The 18,194-nt window shown below is 32.5% G+C and overlaps 2 protein-coding genes across 4 annotated transcripts; both read left to right on the forward strand.

Moving 5' to 3' along the window:
* The first annotated feature begins 1,089 nt into the window (after nt 1-1,089).
* On the forward strand, nt 1,090-3,111 carry LOC122595313. Its single transcript, XM_043767654.1, has 4 exons — nt 1,090-1,256; nt 1,416-1,765; nt 1,859-2,910; nt 3,004-3,111. The coding sequence occupies exons 1-4, from the start codon at nt 1,090-1,092 to the stop codon at nt 3,109-3,111; spliced, it is 1,677 nt and encodes a 558-aa protein (XP_043623589.1).
* A 10,713-nt stretch (nt 3,112-13,824) lies between these two features.
* LOC122595264 (ultraviolet-B receptor UVR8) lies at nt 13,825-18,194 on the forward strand. 3 transcript variants are annotated; one of them, XM_043767601.1, is made up of 7 exons: nt 13,825-14,027; nt 15,205-15,244; nt 15,401-15,680; nt 15,786-16,135; nt 16,567-16,968; nt 17,112-17,499; nt 17,706-18,194. In XM_043767601.1, exons 3-7 carry the CDS (start codon nt 15,456-15,458, stop codon nt 17,946-17,948), a joined length of 1,608 nt encoding a protein of 535 aa, XP_043623536.1. In that variant the 5' UTR covers nt 13,825-14,027; nt 15,205-15,244; nt 15,401-15,455; the 3' UTR covers nt 17,949-18,194. The 3 variants fall into 3 exon arrangements, with proteins under 3 accessions (XP_043623536.1, XP_043623535.1, XP_043623537.1); XM_043767600.1 differs by having other exon boundaries at nt 15,404-15,680; XM_043767602.1 differs by having other exon boundaries at nt 15,441-15,680.

Below are 18,194 nucleotides of genomic sequence, written 5' to 3' on the forward strand. Positions count from 1 at the left end.
GGTTCGTAGGTTATGAGGGATGGTGATGGGGGGAGAGAAGGTCCGAGATGTTGTCGCCGTTGAGAGGTGATCGTGGAATTGTCATAGCGGCGGAGGGGATGGGGATCGCATAATGTATTGTTTGTGTGTGCTTTTTGATGTGTGAAGGGTATTAGAATTAGGGGGGAATTGCATATATCCCCAAATATGCATCCATAATTACAAAAATCCCCAATTAAAAACTAAAATAACATATTTACCCAGACTTATTTTTAGGTATGGATTTGACAGTAATACCCTCTTACTAATTGGGCGCCAAAACAAAGAAATCCCGCCGATTAATGGACTGGGTTCTCTAACTCCTCCCTACAATTTATCATTGTTTCTAATTATTATCACATATTCACATTGTGCTCTTAATCACCGACCTACATCCTCACTGTAAGTTTTCATTTTCCTCTTTCACAAAGTATTATTCCATTATTATTTCTCATATCATTATGTTATATTTCTACTATTGAAAGGTTGATTCATGTGCTAATTAAGTGATCAAACTTTCTATTAGAAGTTTGAAGAATGATTCTAATCTTATTATAATAGATTGACGATGTGTTTTTTTTAGTTATCAGATGATATAATTAATTTAAATATATCATCTTTATTAGTACTCGATATATTTAGTTAAGCAAAGATCAACATTTTTTTCTCATCTAGTGTGATTCTTTAGTGATCAGTGATTTTTAGCAACTAGTGATTTTTTTATCATTATGTTCATGATTGTGAAGGTTATTAACACTTGATATAGTAGCCTTATTTCCTGTCCAGAGCCATTTGAGATGGATGATTCGTTAGATTTTGATCTTCATGACTCTTCAAAACCAAGATGGGAGAATATGACTGAATCGCCTATACTCGAGTATGATATGTCATATGTCATTATTTTCTTATGTACTTATACTTGTTTCGTATAAACTAATTGGTTTGAAGGGTTTTATTTCCATCCCAGTAGCATCAAAATACGAGCTAAAGTTAAAATATGGAGGCTACTTTCGATTAGCCAAGAACTCACACAAGAAAAGATATTGCTTTGGGTTTCAGAAATCTATCTTCATGGATACAAGCTCATATACCCTCGAGGATCTTACCGAAGAGGTGAGAAACCGATATACATCAAAGAGAGATTCAACGGTGTTCATTCTCTTTATTGACAAGTATGCGGTAGATCAATCTTTTATTATGTTGGATTCCAATGAGAACTTCAAGGGGATGCTTAGTATGTACGACAATGAGAAAGCAGTAACCATTTTTTAACAACAGATCATACTAATCTTGGAGTTACAGCAGTACAAAAAAGGTACAAAAATTGTTGTTATATCTTACTATATTATGTGGTGAACTCAATGAACAAAATTCAGTTAGTAATTTCATTCATACAGGGGTGAAGATGAAGTTACCGGTGAACCATATGAAGATGATGATTCTGATCAGTGTCCAAGTGAAGAAAGTTATCATAGTCGTCTAAGTTCAGACATTGAGGATGACCGACTTAATTATGAAGGTGAAACTTATTCGAATGTTAAGAGAAATTCAACTATGAAAGTGTATTCAAGATTTTCAAATGTCATTGATTTTAGAAGAGCCTTGAACCATCATGCAATAACAAATGAGTTTGACTACTTCATTGAAAAAAGTGAACCGACACGATTCACTGCAAGGTGTATAAACATGGAGTGTGGCTGGAAAATTCATGCTAGTCTCATGGAAGATGGAATTACCTTTCAAGTACGTATATAACTTGGCATAAATTTATATGTTCAACATGCTTGTATATGGTCAAAATGAATTATTGTTGCTATTTTGTTGGTCAAAAAATTGGTAGAAGAACATTCCTGTATTCGTAGCAACAAGGCAGGTAATAGGCGTGCAACTCAAGGATGGATTGCTAATATCGTTACAGATAAGCTGAAATCTGATGGGGATGTTGGTGTTCCAGATCTTATGAAGTGGATTTCAAAAACATACAATGTAGAGCTACCATGCCATAAAGTCTTTAGAGGGAAAGAACAAGCTTACACTGATGTATATGGGAAATGGGAGGACTCATTCGTAATGATAGATGATTTCAAGGAGGAACTACATGCTAGGGACCCGAGAAGTGTTGTTGATATTGAATTTGAAAAGGATGGTGACAAGAAACGTTTTCTACGTTTTTTTATATCATTTGCAGCTTGCTCGACGGGCTTTCTTGTTGGTTGTCGTCCTAACATTAGCCTTGATGCTTGCCATTTGAAAGGGAATTTCAATGGTGTCTTAGCCGCTGCAACAGCTATAGATGGTAACAACTCTATTTTTCCGGTAGCCTATGGTGTACTTGAATCGGAGAATACAAAATCTTGGACATGGTTTCTTGAGTTACTAGAAAGAGCAATTGGGACGCCAAATGGTCTTGTTATTTCATCCGACATGCAAAAAGGTTTAGAAGTAGCCATTACACAAGTTTATCCTAACATTGAGCATAGAGAATGTATAAGGCACTTATATAGCAACTTGAAGAGGCATTTTCATGATGACTTCTTCTACTTTAAGCTATGGGGTGCTGCAATAGCTTACTGTGTTAATGACCATGACAGATTACTCGACGAAATTGATGTTGTACGTAAAGAGGCGATCACATATCTCAATGATAACCATAATAAGATATGGAGTCGATGCAAGTTTGGCACAACGTCTAAATGTGATTACATAACTAATAATATCTCTGAATCATTTAATTCTTGGGTAGGTGATTTGCGCTATCGCCCTGTTCTTGATCTCCTTGATGCCATTAGGGAAAAGCTTATGAAACGCTTTGATAAGAAAAGGAGAAATGTAAAAAAGTGGAAAGGCTCGTTAGTTCCTATGGCTAAGAACTATGTCAGAACTATCACCAAGGTAATGGGAGCAAGTTAAAGCTTTCATATCTAATTTAACCTCCAATCTCATATGCAAATATGTAACAGTAACTTGTTTTCATTTTTATTGTAGAACTTAGGTGAATATGCAGTAAGTAGAAGCAGTGACAATCGAGCTGAAGTGACATACAAAGGAAAAAGATGGGATGTTACACTAGATGAGAAAAAATGCTCTTGTTGAGTTTGGCAAGTTAAAGGTCTTTCGTGTGATCATGCAACAGCTTTCATTACTTCCATACGAGATAATAATTGGGACAAATATGTTGACCCATATTTTACAGTTGAAAGTTATAAGAAAGCATATGCACTCGAAATTGCTACGATTCCTACAAAAGATCATTGGGTGCATATAGAAACACAAGAGATGATATATCCACCTAGTATCAAACGTCCGCCTGGACGACCAAGAAAGAACCGAATTGTACCACATGATGAGCCAAAAAAAAGACATAGATGTCAGAGGTGTAATGAGTATGGACATCATGCCAAAAAATGCAAGAATTCTGAATCTCAAAGTTCTAATCAAAGTCACTCATCCACCAATAAAAGGTTAGCCAAATTTAATATAGTTGTTATAAAAATCTTCATAGTTTTAGAATCCTAATTTTCTTTGATTTTTCAGGAGAAGAAATAAGAATGTTGAGGATTCTGGAGTAAATTTTAAAGCTAAATCATCTAAAATTAAGTGAATAGGTTTGCTGATATCGTTTTGTCTATTGGTAAATGGATATTCTTGTGAACATTTGGTTTCAAAATTGTTTTTTGGTGGATTTTTTGATCATTTTGTTCATGAGTGATGGTTTATTATTTGCGTTATTGTCAAGCTATTTATTGGTGGTATTGGTGGATTTTTCTATCATTTGGTTCTGAAGCTATTATTGGTTATTTTGTTGTTGATGAATTTGAAGTTTAGCAATTAATATTGTACGAGAGTTTACCTGCGCAATTTTTGAAATGAAGTGTGAAATAAAAAAGGGCATAATGGTCATGATATAAAATCTGTTTGATGAAATAGATGGAAATGGATAATTATGTGGTTTAAAAGAAAATAATGGGTAAATATGTTATTATAGATGCATATTTGGGGATATATGCAATTCCCCCTAGAATTAGAAGGGATGAAAAATTATTGGGTTATTGTGAGCGTGTGTGAGTTTGTGAGAAGTTGAATATTTAGGGGTAATCTGGGTATCTCAAGATCTTAATTTAGTAAGGGAGGGGTGTTAATCTCCTCTGTAAAAGAGTATAGATGTAGATATAGATATAGATATAGAACTAGAACGGAGTATACATTTGTAGGGTTGCTCATTGACTCTTTTATGGTTTTAAATAAATGAAGGGCATTGGTGTTGAAAAATGAATGTTAAAGGGTTACGAAAGAAAATATGCGATTCCAATAATTGTGGAATAAACTAACCCAATATACAATATTTTGAAATTTTGACTTTTGTCCATGTATTAATATGATTGCTTAGTTTCGTCATGAAACGTATTTGGATAGGTTAAATCATTTCTAAATGTTTAACTTATTATCGTGACACTTTCATTCTTAGTTTTTCTATTTTGTTCCAATAAAACACACCTTCTATACATCTATACATTGCTTTTTTTCTTTATATAAAAAATAAAAGTATTTTGTTTCAATAAAACGTACCTGCTATTCTATACATCTATAGATCGTTTTTTTATATAAAAATAAAAGGACGATGAAATTGACGTGACAACATTTCATACATTCTTGAGGCTATCCTTAATCCAAATCCCGTTTTAAACTATTTTTTCAAACTGAATCATTTTTTTCGTCCATTTAGCTGTATGACCCAATATTTAATTAAAATTTCACTCAAAACACTTAATATTAATAGAACACTTTGACAACGAACCATCAATGCATTTACGCAAAGATGTTAAGTTTAAAGCAATTAACTCCGAAGTCTCGATGGCTTTTACACCAAGTCACCAATAGTGGCATGAAAAATCGACTGTGAAATAAGCATTTAATTTGACATGGTTTGTGCTTAACATGTGCAACATGACATAAACATCACTTTTCGTATCTAATTGCAAACCGCGCTTTGCATATTCAAAGAAATTGTGTTTATTTATCAATTCAATTTGCACACATCAATCAATAAAGATACATGTTTGATAAAAGTAGTCATAGTTGGTACTTATAACTTGTAGTTCTTAGCTTTTAGTGGAACTTTAGCTTTTAATCGAAGTTATTAGCTAGAGCGTTTATTTTTTAGAGATGTTTAATATGATAGTTGTAGCTGCAAGTAGGGACATAGCTAGAAAGTTTTTTGTATGGAGGCAAACTAAAATATTTAAGTGTATCCGGTTCTAACAAATAGTCTAGTCAAACTATATTTATCTAAACTAGAACTTGACGTGTTATGTACCGAGATATTACAATACTAATTCAGAGCTATACATAAGAAGAAAACAAATAAACAATTAAATTGATGAAAACTTGTTACTATATATTTATTAGAAATGCATTTGTGAAAAAAAAAATAAAATACTTTCGTGTCTTTCTACTTTAAAAGAAAACAACAAAACTAGCCGTATATATTTTTTTGTGATATATTTACTTACATTACATTGTCATGCAATTTCTTGATTAACTTAATTATATTATAATATTAATGTATGATTTGTAAACAAAAATAAATATGAGATAGGCAAGGGAAAAAATATGGAAGTGTTGTAGGCAAGGATTAAAAACACCATCTCTAATTTAATAGTAAGAGGAAGTCCACTGGGCTATAAGTGGGTATTGTTTCACTTATTCCTTTAAGTTATATATCTATGTAAGAATATCTTAAAAAAATACGTTACGCCTTTAAAACTTTATGGGGGCGGTTGTCCCCGTTGCCCCCATCGTATCTCCGCCCCTGGCTGCAAGTATTTGAAAAGTTTTATAATTGAAAACTTTATTGAATTTAAAAGCTTTCAAAACATTACTTTAAATAACATTTCATTTTGGATTTTTTATTTTTTTCTTTTTAAATAAAAGTTAAAACTACTTATATCCAAACATATATTTTAGCATAATAGGAACTTGTCATTCATATGTACAAGTTAAAGTTCCAAAAAATTTCTTAATATGCACTTGCCAAATATGGCTTAAATCTTGTGAAATAATGCATTGCATCAATTTGAGTGGCATTCCATGTGTCAGATTATATGGCAATTAATATATATGACTTGGCACATAACTGAGTTGGACTGATATATTATCAAGTTATTTCAGTTGATTAATTAAGTTGGAGTACTTTAGTTTTTAAGTTAAAATCAAAAGTCAAATTTTAAAAATAATAAATTATCATACTGAGCTTTAGTTAGTTTATTAATATTCTATCAAGAAAACAAAGATAATGATATTCTTGCAATAACATTTTATCCTAATTTTACCTTTAAATTGTAAACTATAAAAGTGACTAAAATGTAATGTAGAATTTTCGATAAAAATCTATTTTATAAAATATAAGGAGTGAGACTTTAACCCTCATAAGAACTCTAGTTTGTAATCTCGTTACAAAGTAAAAGTTGAAAACTAATGAGAATTGATCAGTAAAATGAAAAATCATGAAGTAGTATTAAAAATGTATCTATGCAATATATGGTGGTGGTTAATTTTCGAGGAGCGTAAGCCCACCAGGCTAAAAAAAGTCAAACCTCGACCAAGTAGTATTAGCGGCGACGTCGCCGTTAATACTGTGGGCCCCCATGTCCTTAATGGTAAATCTGGCAGAGAAAATAACGGGCCCCCTCTCAATGTCAGAGTATTAACAGTGACGTCGCCGTAAATATCTTGTTCGGGTTGACTTTTGCCTGGTGGTGTTACCATGTGCCTTAATTTTTTTCTTTAATCAGTTTATGTAAGCTTTTGTAAATTTAATATAGTACATATGTCAAAAAATAATGATGTCTATCAGACGGCTCGCCGACCGTTAGATTCTAAATTTATCTATCATACATATATTTAGAAATGTGTTTGTTATTATTGATGGACTATTTATCCATAACTAATACGTTACCCGCGCAATGCGGCGGTGATCATGACGGCGACAATGTGATGACAGGTGTAACGGTTGGTGGCAGATGAGGCGTCGATTGGTGTAGATTATTAATATAAAGGGTTATTGGAGATATTTTAAAAGATAAAAGATTGATAGTGTAACGTAATCATTAATATTAAGGGTAGTATAACTGAATATATTTGAGTGGTAAGCAAAAATATTATATATTTTAAGGGTAGTAGATTAAAATATTACATGGAAGGGCATTTTAGACATTTTCTCATGTAACTTTCAACATGAAGGTATTTTCTTTAATATGTACTAGCATGGTACCCGCGCAAATGCGGCGGCGGTGGTCACAATGCGATGGTGACGGGCGGTGGTGGCGACTGACGGTGGTGACGACGAGTAGTGTGGGCTATTATGTAAATCTAATTAATATAATGGTTAACATAGTTATTTTAAAGGTTGAAGGACTAATAGTATTTTTGTTTCATTTAGAGTGAGATTATATCTTATTTAGGAGGTATTATTTTAATGGAGGACAATTCTGACATTCCCCCTGTAACTTTCAACAGGGGGTCTATTTCTTTTTTAATAAAGAGTATAGATAGATAATGTTTAATAAAAGGGAACCCTTTATTCGTTTTTTAAAAAAATAAATAATATAGATTTTACTATTATGCTCTTGCAATCTTCCATTTATTTTACAAATAACACTAAACATACCTACCACTTTTTACTTGCCACGCATTAAAAAAAAACACCCTTTCCTCAATTTTCTTTCATCTCTATTGATTATCGACGTGTTGTTCATCTCAACAACCATCTACTACCACTGCCATCAATCATCATCACCACCACCACCATTATATATCATTGTCACGATTATCACCGTATCATGTGGGTTTCACCGTATCATGTGGGTTTCAATTTAGTTAATGAAAATTAGTAAATAAACATTATTTAAACAATAAGCTAAAAATACAATATTTAAATGTCGAGTATATGTGACTCGTTAGTATCCAATTTTATTAAAAGGACACAATTTTCTTGTTCTTTTTTAGTATAATTTTTTTATGCTATCATATTTATGACTTTTTTTGTTATAAACTTTTCTATTTATGCTATCATATGTATAAAAGGATAATGATTTGTACATCACTAATTTTTAACTGTAGATCATCTTTTATCATATTTGATGATGTACAACTAAAATTTAATGGTGTATGGATCACGGCCCATATTGAAATTAGAGGGGTACTCGCACAATAAGATGACGGTGACATGTGGCGGCAACGACAACAATAAGAGTGTGGTTATTAATGGAAAAGTAATTGATATAAAAGGGGATGTGTAGTTATTCTAAGGGTTAAGAATGTATGTCGTAAATAAATCCATTAAGGGATAAACATATTAGGTGGAGATATTTCAGTTAGTGAACACCAGAAAAGTATCCGCACGATGCAACGGCGACCGGTGGTCGGCAGAAAGTGGTGGTGGCGACGACGATGGGTGATGAGGGCGACGAGTGATGTAGGTTATTGTTGTAAAAATGGAAATGTAGTTATTTTAGGATTAAAAAGTAGATGTTGTGAAAATGATAGTGTGGTCATTTCAAGTAGATATTAAGGTATTTCAAGTAAAGATTTTTTAAGATAATAAATAAAGATGAGATATTTTGAGATTATTAACTTTTAGTTAGAGAAAAATGAAAGCAAGAGAAAAAAATGAGCTAAGAATAAATAAGCCACTATCGAGAACTTAGAAAACCAAATGTAGGATATATGTAGAATCAAATGTGGTTAGATTAAATAGTTTTTTTGAAAAAGTGAATTTTACCTCAGACGCGTATGATGTGTGCTAATCACACAACGAAAGGGTCCCGCACTAAGCGGATCCTAAATAGTCTTTCTCACCATACCACCTCTTTTATTGAAAAATACCGTCGAGGAGAACCTACCAAGGCTCGAACTCGAGACCTTGGAATAAACTCCCCCTTACGAGTATGTTTATTCTATATAAACCCAACAATTGATGGTTATCTAATGTGGTTTTACATAAAATAAGGCAAATATTAAAATAAAATAAATAAAATAATAAGTTTCTCTTCACTGAAAATTGTCGTACATCATGAAAATAATCGTGCATAAAAATATATATAGTTGTGCTTCGTGAATCTTCGTGCATCAATTTTACATGATTTAAGGGTCAATATCATGTTCTATTTATTTTACTTTAATACTTGTTTTACAATAACCAACCTATATTTAATGGGTTAAGATCCTTTCAAGTTAGGAGTAACTTGAGGGTTAAAGTTAGATGATCTTGACCATTGATTTAAAATTAATGGTCAAGATTTAAAATGATAATTGAATCTTGATAATTAATTTTAATCAAATGGTCAATAACCCTCCAAGTTTAACCCTCAAATTACTTTCTCACCCCTACTATTTAATATATATCTTACTGTATAATTGAAATCGTATGCACAACACTCTCGATATAAAAAGATTGTTGATAGGTATAGTCTTATAAATAATCAAGTGATAACAATAAAATTTTCATTTATTTCTTTCTCAATTTTTCAAATCCTATTATTTATATTACTTATAATAAGTTATTAACATAAAAATTTCAAAAATTTGAGTTTAGGATCTGAAATCAAAGGATATTTGCCGTCATCCACTATGTTTACAAGATTTGATTTTAGAGTGATTGTAAATATTTTAAGGTAAATCCAAAACTCTAACTATGTATATGCGAATGAGTCAATTTATAGTTTTTTTTGGGGGGATATGGAAAAAGAGTATATATTTTGTGAGTTTATAATTATTTAACTGATGATGAGGTGAAGATGAAGGTATGATAGGAAGGGGGTAGTTTTTAAATGTGTCTTAGATAGGGAAAACTAATATGACAGTTAAAACAGTTAAAACGAGGTGATGACGACGTCAAAATAAGGAACGACTTTAGAAAACTAAAAATAACTTTTTTTTAACAAGTAATTTAAATTAGTCACGGAACATTACCTCCTAATCATTTCACACCAAGTCTATCAATTAAAAAAAATCAATATTGTTTAAAAAACTAGCTAATCAATCCGGGTTCAACCCGGGCCGTATAATTAAAAAGTTAAAACAAAAAATATATAGAATTATGTATGTAATCTAGGAGAGTTCTATGTATGTTTGGTTCAACCCTATTTGATTCTTTGGCTTGCTGTGAGGGGATTTAAGGGAAATCTTACACATATCGCTCGTAATTGTTGGATCCCTACTTGGTTGTATGCACATGGACATGTTTATTACATTTGTAAGTTGATGTTTAATAGGTTTAAATGCTCTTTTTACTATGTATTGTTCATTTTACGCTAAAGTGTGTTATGCAGTGTCTGCTATTCTTCTATAAGTGTAATATAGTCAGACGACATAACCGACATGTATGGTTACTAAACTTTTTACTCTCTCAATTTTTTTTGCCTCTTTTTGGCCGGAGATCCTTCTGGAAGCGATCTCTCTACCTTCGTGTAGGTGTAAGGCTGTCAACATTCCTAACTTCCCCAAACCTGGATTTTGTCGGATTGGTTACTTGACTTTTGCCGGATTAAGTACCGTTGTTGTTATTGTTGTTGTTGTATGTAATTTGTTGTCGATACATTATAAATTTTGATATGGAGACTACAATATATTTGTAAAGATGAACATTAATATATAAAATCGATTAGGTGATAAAAAAGTAAAACTAACTACCACAAATCAATGGTAGATATAGAATTAAAAATAAAGAGCTAGAATACGATCGCTCATTTTTTCATATTAATAATGTTACAAAATTAATATGTAACAAAAGAGATAACATATGGCCTAATATTAAAAATAGTTTTTGAAAATAAAAAAAAAATAATTATGACATCATAAATTTATAGAAAATAGCTTAAGAGAAAATGTTAGCATGCCACATAAGAAAAAAAGTTCTAGAAACAATTTTGTTTTATTTATATAAGAGAAGAGATTGATTTAAAATTAGTATAAAATTTAAACTCAAAACCTTATGATACCACTAAATCTTATCCGACCGACCTAAAATGCCTAAAAATCACTTATCATTTTATCTTTTTACTAGAGGGGTACCTACGCGTTGCAGCGGTAATTCTAAAAAACAGTGGTTGAATGTGGTGGTAAGTTTCCTGATGCGTGAATTTATGACTAAAAACAAATGTATTATATAGAGTAGACCTACACATGCAATAAGGCTAATAATTTTAATCTAATTAATGTAGAAAATAAATTGAGATCTTGTCTTTTACATTAACCAACCGTTATCAATCCAATGTTTTAAAGATTATAAAGAAAACTTTCAATCTATATTACTATACGTTGAGATGCGCTTTTTAGACATTGAGTTGCTTTCTTGAGCTTTGCTTTGAATGTATTGTTAATGCATAGTTGTTCACCTGCATAGCTGCATACATCAACATATCACAACATCCATTATTATATGCTGGTTAACTGCCTTACCTTTGTCACTAACTTTAAAGTAACTATACGCATAAACATCTCTACTCTAAAACAATCAATGATAAATACTTAGATACATAAGCTTCTACAAAGTGAATTTTACAACCATTTGTCATATGTCATGTGACTGATCTTAGCATAGTCTTCGTTTATTATCCATTTCTTTATCAAATTTTTATTTCTCTTCATATATTACTCAAATACAATTTCCATCTATCTTGGCATAAGACATGTTTGTTATCAATAGGAAACATTAAGCTCTAATCAATATAAGTTCTAACCTGAACAGCTGGAGCAGGCATCGTTTGACGGACCCATTGCGAAAATGATCATAAATCTAAGAAATCTTTACAAAAACAATACATTGAAAGATGAATCAAGGCATTCTCATTATTATAAACAAAATTTAAAATGAGATGGTACTTAAAACCATGCACCTTCTAACAGTTATGCATTATCTAAAACTTCTTTATACGCCACGTTTGAGGTGCATAATCCAGGTCGATTAGAGTATGTGTATGCCACAATGTGAGTATTCGTATAAATTTATACAACTTTATATGTTGATAGATGCATATAGTTTTTAAAGTTAACAGATTGTATAAATTTATGATGACCAAATACTTGCTATATTTACCAAAATTACCATTAATCTTAGTTAACTCAGCCAACGCTAATTTTTCGTACTTCAATGGGCAACGCTTTTTTAAGGAGCCCCACTTCTGACTGCTCCATTGCTTCTCGCGTCTCCTGTAGTTACTTTTGTTTATTAATACTATGTGATAACTCTACATGAAAGCGACTATACAATGTGTATGGTGGATTCTTTGTTAAGTTCTTACCTCCTCCATAAGCAGGTCATTGAACATGCGTTGTTTTAGCTTTACTTGAGGTTGTATCAAACGTTATAGAAATGCTGGCATAATCAATCCCTGCAACGTCGCAAATTTACACACAAAATCTTGATTTAAGACGACAATCAAATCCATGAAACAAATCTAATCATGTTTTTTTCTTTCTTAACAAACAACGAAATGATCACAAAGTCAACAAGATGATCTGTTACAAATAAAAGTATAACATGGCAGACCACATGATAGCTAAACGAAAAGTCGCGTGAAGCGAATATAAGATTGCTAAAAAAAATATAAAAAAATTAACAATGATACCAATGGATAGTTGAAGCTACATCCATTGAATCAACACGAATATAAGATTGCTAAAATGAAAATAAATCAAAAACTTATAACCTCCCATTGAATTATTACCCAACTGAAATATTTAAAACCCTATTCATATGAACTTGGGAAAGAAAAATTACCCTATTCGACCTCATCTAAATCTCCATAAGAATTCGAAGATTTACCTGCACATTAACCGAGCTTACATAACTATTTACAATATATATCAATAATCAATTACTTGTAAGGACAAAAGAATTGAGCCATCAAATATTAAAACGTTATTGTATCCATGTAAAAATAACAATGGATGGATAAAGATAATAATTATGATGAAGATTATTGAAAATGTTCTAAGAAAATACATAAATCAAAGTTAAGAAAAAAATATCAATCACAAATATTTACCAATTGTGGATGGTGATTGCAAATAATAGAAACCCATTGCGGTTTGAAATAATCATGTTGAATTACGGTTGAATTCCGTTGGGCGGTAACGCCATCAACACCGGTTGATTGAAATCGGGTGGATTGAAAATTTTGAAATCGACTGGATTGAATTAAAATGACTTTCTCTTCACCCCCTTTCTCTTCCAACGAACGGTGTATTAAAATCCTTTGGACAACCATGGTGGATTGAAGCGGAGACGTGAAAATTTTTTAGGGGCTGAAAGAGGAGGGGGGCAACGAATGAGTAAGGGTTTCAAGTTGTGTACTTGTGTCAGATTGTTTTGTAAGGGTAATTTAGTCTTAATGTATGGATGGATATATAAAAATGAATTAAGATCAAGAGCAAATTAGGAATATTAGGTTCTTATCACTTAAATCCAATTATTTTTATAAAGGAGTATAGATATAGAATATTCCGTATGATTTAACCAAATATATAAAATTTCTCCAGCACTTATCATTTTATATTTTTTTAATTTTATTACTATTTACTATCTATCCTAAAGCAAATTTAGGAGGTGGTGATAATAATCATCATATCATGGAACAAGGGAGACATCATGTCATCATCTATAAGAAACGTATACAACAAAAACCAAAATTATATCGGATCCATCCATTTATTCGTCTCCAAAGATTACAACATATACATATATACATACATACAATATATATACAATTATACACAACCTCTTCCCTCATTTATCTCATCTTCCACCCCTTTTTTATTCCTTCATTCACCCATCAAATATATATAGATACAAAAAATATATCCATATCATCCACTTTTCTCTGTAAATCATTCTTCTCAATTTAAAATTTATTTAACTAATCTAATTAATATCATCCATCCATACAAAATCATCACAATTCAATCTTAATTTGGTTTTGATCACATACAAAAGATTCTGTTTTATCTGGGTGCGTTTTTAAGAATAAAAATTGTCATTTTTCTTTATGTTTGACAGATCTTGATCACATGTAATTCTTTTTGTGTTTTTTTTTTCTATCTTTGTTATCATAAATGTACTAACTTTATTCAAAAACAAAATAGCCCATGTTGTATATCTTTGATATGTTCTGAAAAGTTTTCAACTTTATCTGATTACATGTCATTCTGTACGGTTTCTTGATCTTTGATCATCATAAATGTACAATCTTTATAAAACCCAATTGAAAAACAAAATTGTATATCTTGATATGTCCTCATAAATTTCAAACATTACTTGATCAATTGTAATTTTTCATGTTTTTTCATCTTTGATGATCATAAATGTACAATCTTTATATGACCCAATTGAAATTTAAAGTTGCTCATGTTATATATATTGAAAGTGTTTATAGATTTCTCAACTTTATTGAATTACATATACTTCTTTGTGTTTTGTTGATCTATGATGATCAAAAATTGAGTTTTGTTGTTATAAAGTTACCCATGTTGTATATTCTTAGATATTTGGAATAAAGTTTTCAACTTTACTTGATTAGATGTAATTCTTTATATTATCTGTTAATATGATTATGATGATCACAAATGTACAAACTTTATATGACCCAATTGAAAATCAAACTGACCCAAGTTCTGTATTTTGATAATTTTTCATTAAAAATCTCAACTTTTTGTTTTTGCTTTTAGTGATGGATTATCTGATGATCAATAAGATCATGTTTGTGATTGATCATTGTTTTCTATTTGGATGACATAATTCTGTATTTTGATTGATTGATTTTGCCCAGAATCTAATTATTCTTGTAAATGTGATACTTTGAATGCAAGTTTTATTTTTGGGATATGATAGAATATTCTTTCTTCAAGCAATAGTATTCTTCATCTTATGGTTACCTTTATGGATTATGTTCTTTTTTTTCATCCTTCAGTTTTGTAACTGTATATTGCCTTGATGGCCTAATTTTGTTAAATCATCAACGAATTCAATTATACACGTCAGATTAATGTGAAATGTTTGCCCCTAAATTATGTGATCAAATTTAGCACATATTCTTTACTTTTTATGTAATGGTTGTATAGTTATATATGTATCTATTTGCCCACTAGATTATGTTTTGACTTCTGATGATGATCTTGTTGTTATTGTAGTTTTTGGGAATTGGGATTTTGAGTCAAGCAATAACTCAAGGTATGTATTATTAAGGGGTGTCCAAAATGTGCATTTTTGCAACAATTTGTTTGGTTTGAAATGCAAAAAGACACATTCTTTCGTTAGTGAAATGAGACTCAAAAGGATAATGTGATAATATGTTTGATTTTTAACATATTTTTATGTTATTTCTAGCAGTTAAATCTTATCATCTTGATTAATTTGGGCACTGCAGAATTGAGCAGTGCCCATGGAAGCCACCACTAGTGAGACACCAAGTATGCAATACCACAACTTTCCTGAACAACCGATCCCTACGACAGTAATGTCTCCCAGCCCGTCTTTTGATCGACAAACCCGTCATTGTTTTGGAGACGAAACACCCGGAGAATTTCCATTATCTGCAAACCCTTCAATTGTTCTTCATGTTCTCACTGCTTGTAATCTTGACCCCCAAGATTTAGCAAAATTAGAGGCAAGTTAATATTTATTGATGTTTAAATGATAAAAAGATTTTAACCCCGTATTTAGAATTGATGGTGCTGCTGATTTCTATGTGGAAATTGACTTTTTTTCGCAGGCTACATGTTCTTTCTTTAGGCAACCTGCCCATTTTGCCCCTGATCATGAGCTCTGTTTATCTGAGCTTGCAGCTCTTGATATGTGCCAAAAAAGAGCAATCTTTAAACCCATGACTTCAGAAAAACGCGAAGAACTGAAATTGCGATGCGGGGGCTCTTGGAAATTGGTTCTGAGATTCTTGCTGGCTGGGGAAACTTGCTCTAGAAGAGAAAAGTCCCAGGCTATAGCAGGACCGGGTCATAGTATTGCTGTGACTTCAAAAGGTTCTGTTTATACTTTTGGGTCTAACAACTCGGGCCAACTTGGTCATGGTACCATTGACGAGGAGGCAAAGCCCCGCATAATCAGGTTTACATTTTTTATTTGTTTAACTTTTGACCCGTTTCTAGTAGAGGTGGAATGGGGTGATTCTAGAACAGTATGTGGGTAATTTTTTACTCCACCCATATCTTGGTAAGTGGGTTGAAATTGATCAACCTTAGGGGGAGTTGCCAATGGGTCAAATTGTTGGGTTGACCAAATACACTTCTTCTAAAGAAAATATAGAAATCAATATAAAAAATAACTTATAGTGTGCTAATTATGTGTACTAACTTTCAATTTTCTATGATAATGTAGTAATATTATAAGTATGATAGAAGGTTCTATGTATTAAAGATATACTTTTGGGCAGGCGCTTTTGACCCATTTGACCGTTTTCATATTAATTCAACTTTTTTTATTTGATTTGAAACTTCCGCATCTTGTTTTTCTTCATTCACAAGTCCGGTATTGTGTAGATCTTTGCAAGGAATTCGTATTATACATGCAGCAGCTGGAGCGGGCCGAACAATGCTCATCAGTGATTCTGGGCAGGTTTACGCCTTTGGAAAGGACTCATTTGGGGAAGCCGAGTATGGAGTTCAAGGAAGTAAACAAGTTAGCACTCCTCAAGTAGTTGATTCTTTGAAAGATATATTTGTGGTACAAGCTGCAATTGGAAACTTCTTCACGGCTGTATTATCACGAGAAGGAAGAGTCTACACCTTTTCCTGGGGAAAGGAGAACAAACTTGGTCATCAAACCGAACCAACTGATCTTGAACCACACCCGTTGTTGGGTCCACTTGAAAATATTCCTGTGGTCCAGATCGCGGCAGGTTATTGCTACCTTCTTGCTTTGGCTTGTCAACCAAGTGGCATGTGAGTTTCACTATTACTTGTGACTAACAGTCTGTCCTGTGATTTCTTTTATAGGGTTTTCTAGTGAAAAAAGTAAAATTTGTATCCTGATCATATTTCTTGATTATGTCACTAATTAACATATTGAATCCGTTTGTCAACAGGTCGGTTTACTCAGTTGGATGTGGTTTAGGAGGGAAATTGGGCCATGGGACCAAGAATGATGAGAAGCAGCCAAGATTGATAGAACAGTTTCAGACTTTGAATCTGCAGCCTATGGTGGTTGCGGCCGGTGCATGGCATGCGGCCGTGGTTGGTACTGATGGCAGGGTTTGTACATGGGGTTGGGGCCGATACGGCTGTTTAGGCCATGGGAACGAAGATTGTGATTCAGTTCCGAAAGTGGTTGAATCTTTAAGCAATGTAAAAGCTATACATGTTGCCACAGGGGACTATACTACTTTTGTAGTTTCTAGCGATGGAGATGTCTATTCTTTTGGCTGTGGAGAGTCATCAAGCCTTGGACATAATTCTGCAGAACCTGATGCACAGGTTTGCCCTTCTATTTTGTCTAGGAGACGATAGGTACACAATAACTTAGCAATACATTACAATTGTAAACACAGAATGCTACTTTTGTTGCATATGGCTAAAGATTATCGTATCACTATCACCTCCCATTTTGTTTACATCATCTAGTTTCATCGAAGATGACATGATACAACTGATGCCAAAACCTTTTTGTGTTTGATACTCAGGGAAATAGGCACGCTAATGTTTTGAGCCCGAAAATGGTGACATCATTGAAGCAAATTAATGAAAGGGTGGTGCAAATAAGCCTTACAAACTCAATCTATTGGAATGCTCACACGTTTGCACTCACGGAAGCAGGAAAGTTGTATGCGTTTGGAGCGGGGGACAAAGGACAGTTAGGGGTGGAACTTGTTGCTAACCAAACCGAAAGGCCGACTCCAGAGCGTGTCGTAGTTGATCTCTGCTAGCCAAGTGAAGTTTAATGATGACTACTAATCTCTCAACTGATCACCATATGATCAAATGGTTAATGTTTTTACTTTTTACTTTCAGTTTGTTCCTTCCATGTCTATTTGTGTACATAAAAACAAAGAAGGATTTGTGAAGAATGTTTTTAGGTGGGGTAGGAAGTGCTAGTAGAAAATTGTTGGGGGGCTTGAAGTAAATGTCTTTTTATGGTTTCTTAAGGAGTAAATATTAATTGCATTTGTGAA

Source organism: Erigeron canadensis, chromosome 4 (genome assembly GCF_010389155.1).
Source record: "Erigeron canadensis isolate Cc75 chromosome 4, C_canadensis_v1, whole genome shotgun sequence".
Lineage (NCBI taxonomy): Eukaryota > Viridiplantae > Streptophyta > Magnoliopsida > Asterales > Asteraceae > Erigeron > Erigeron canadensis.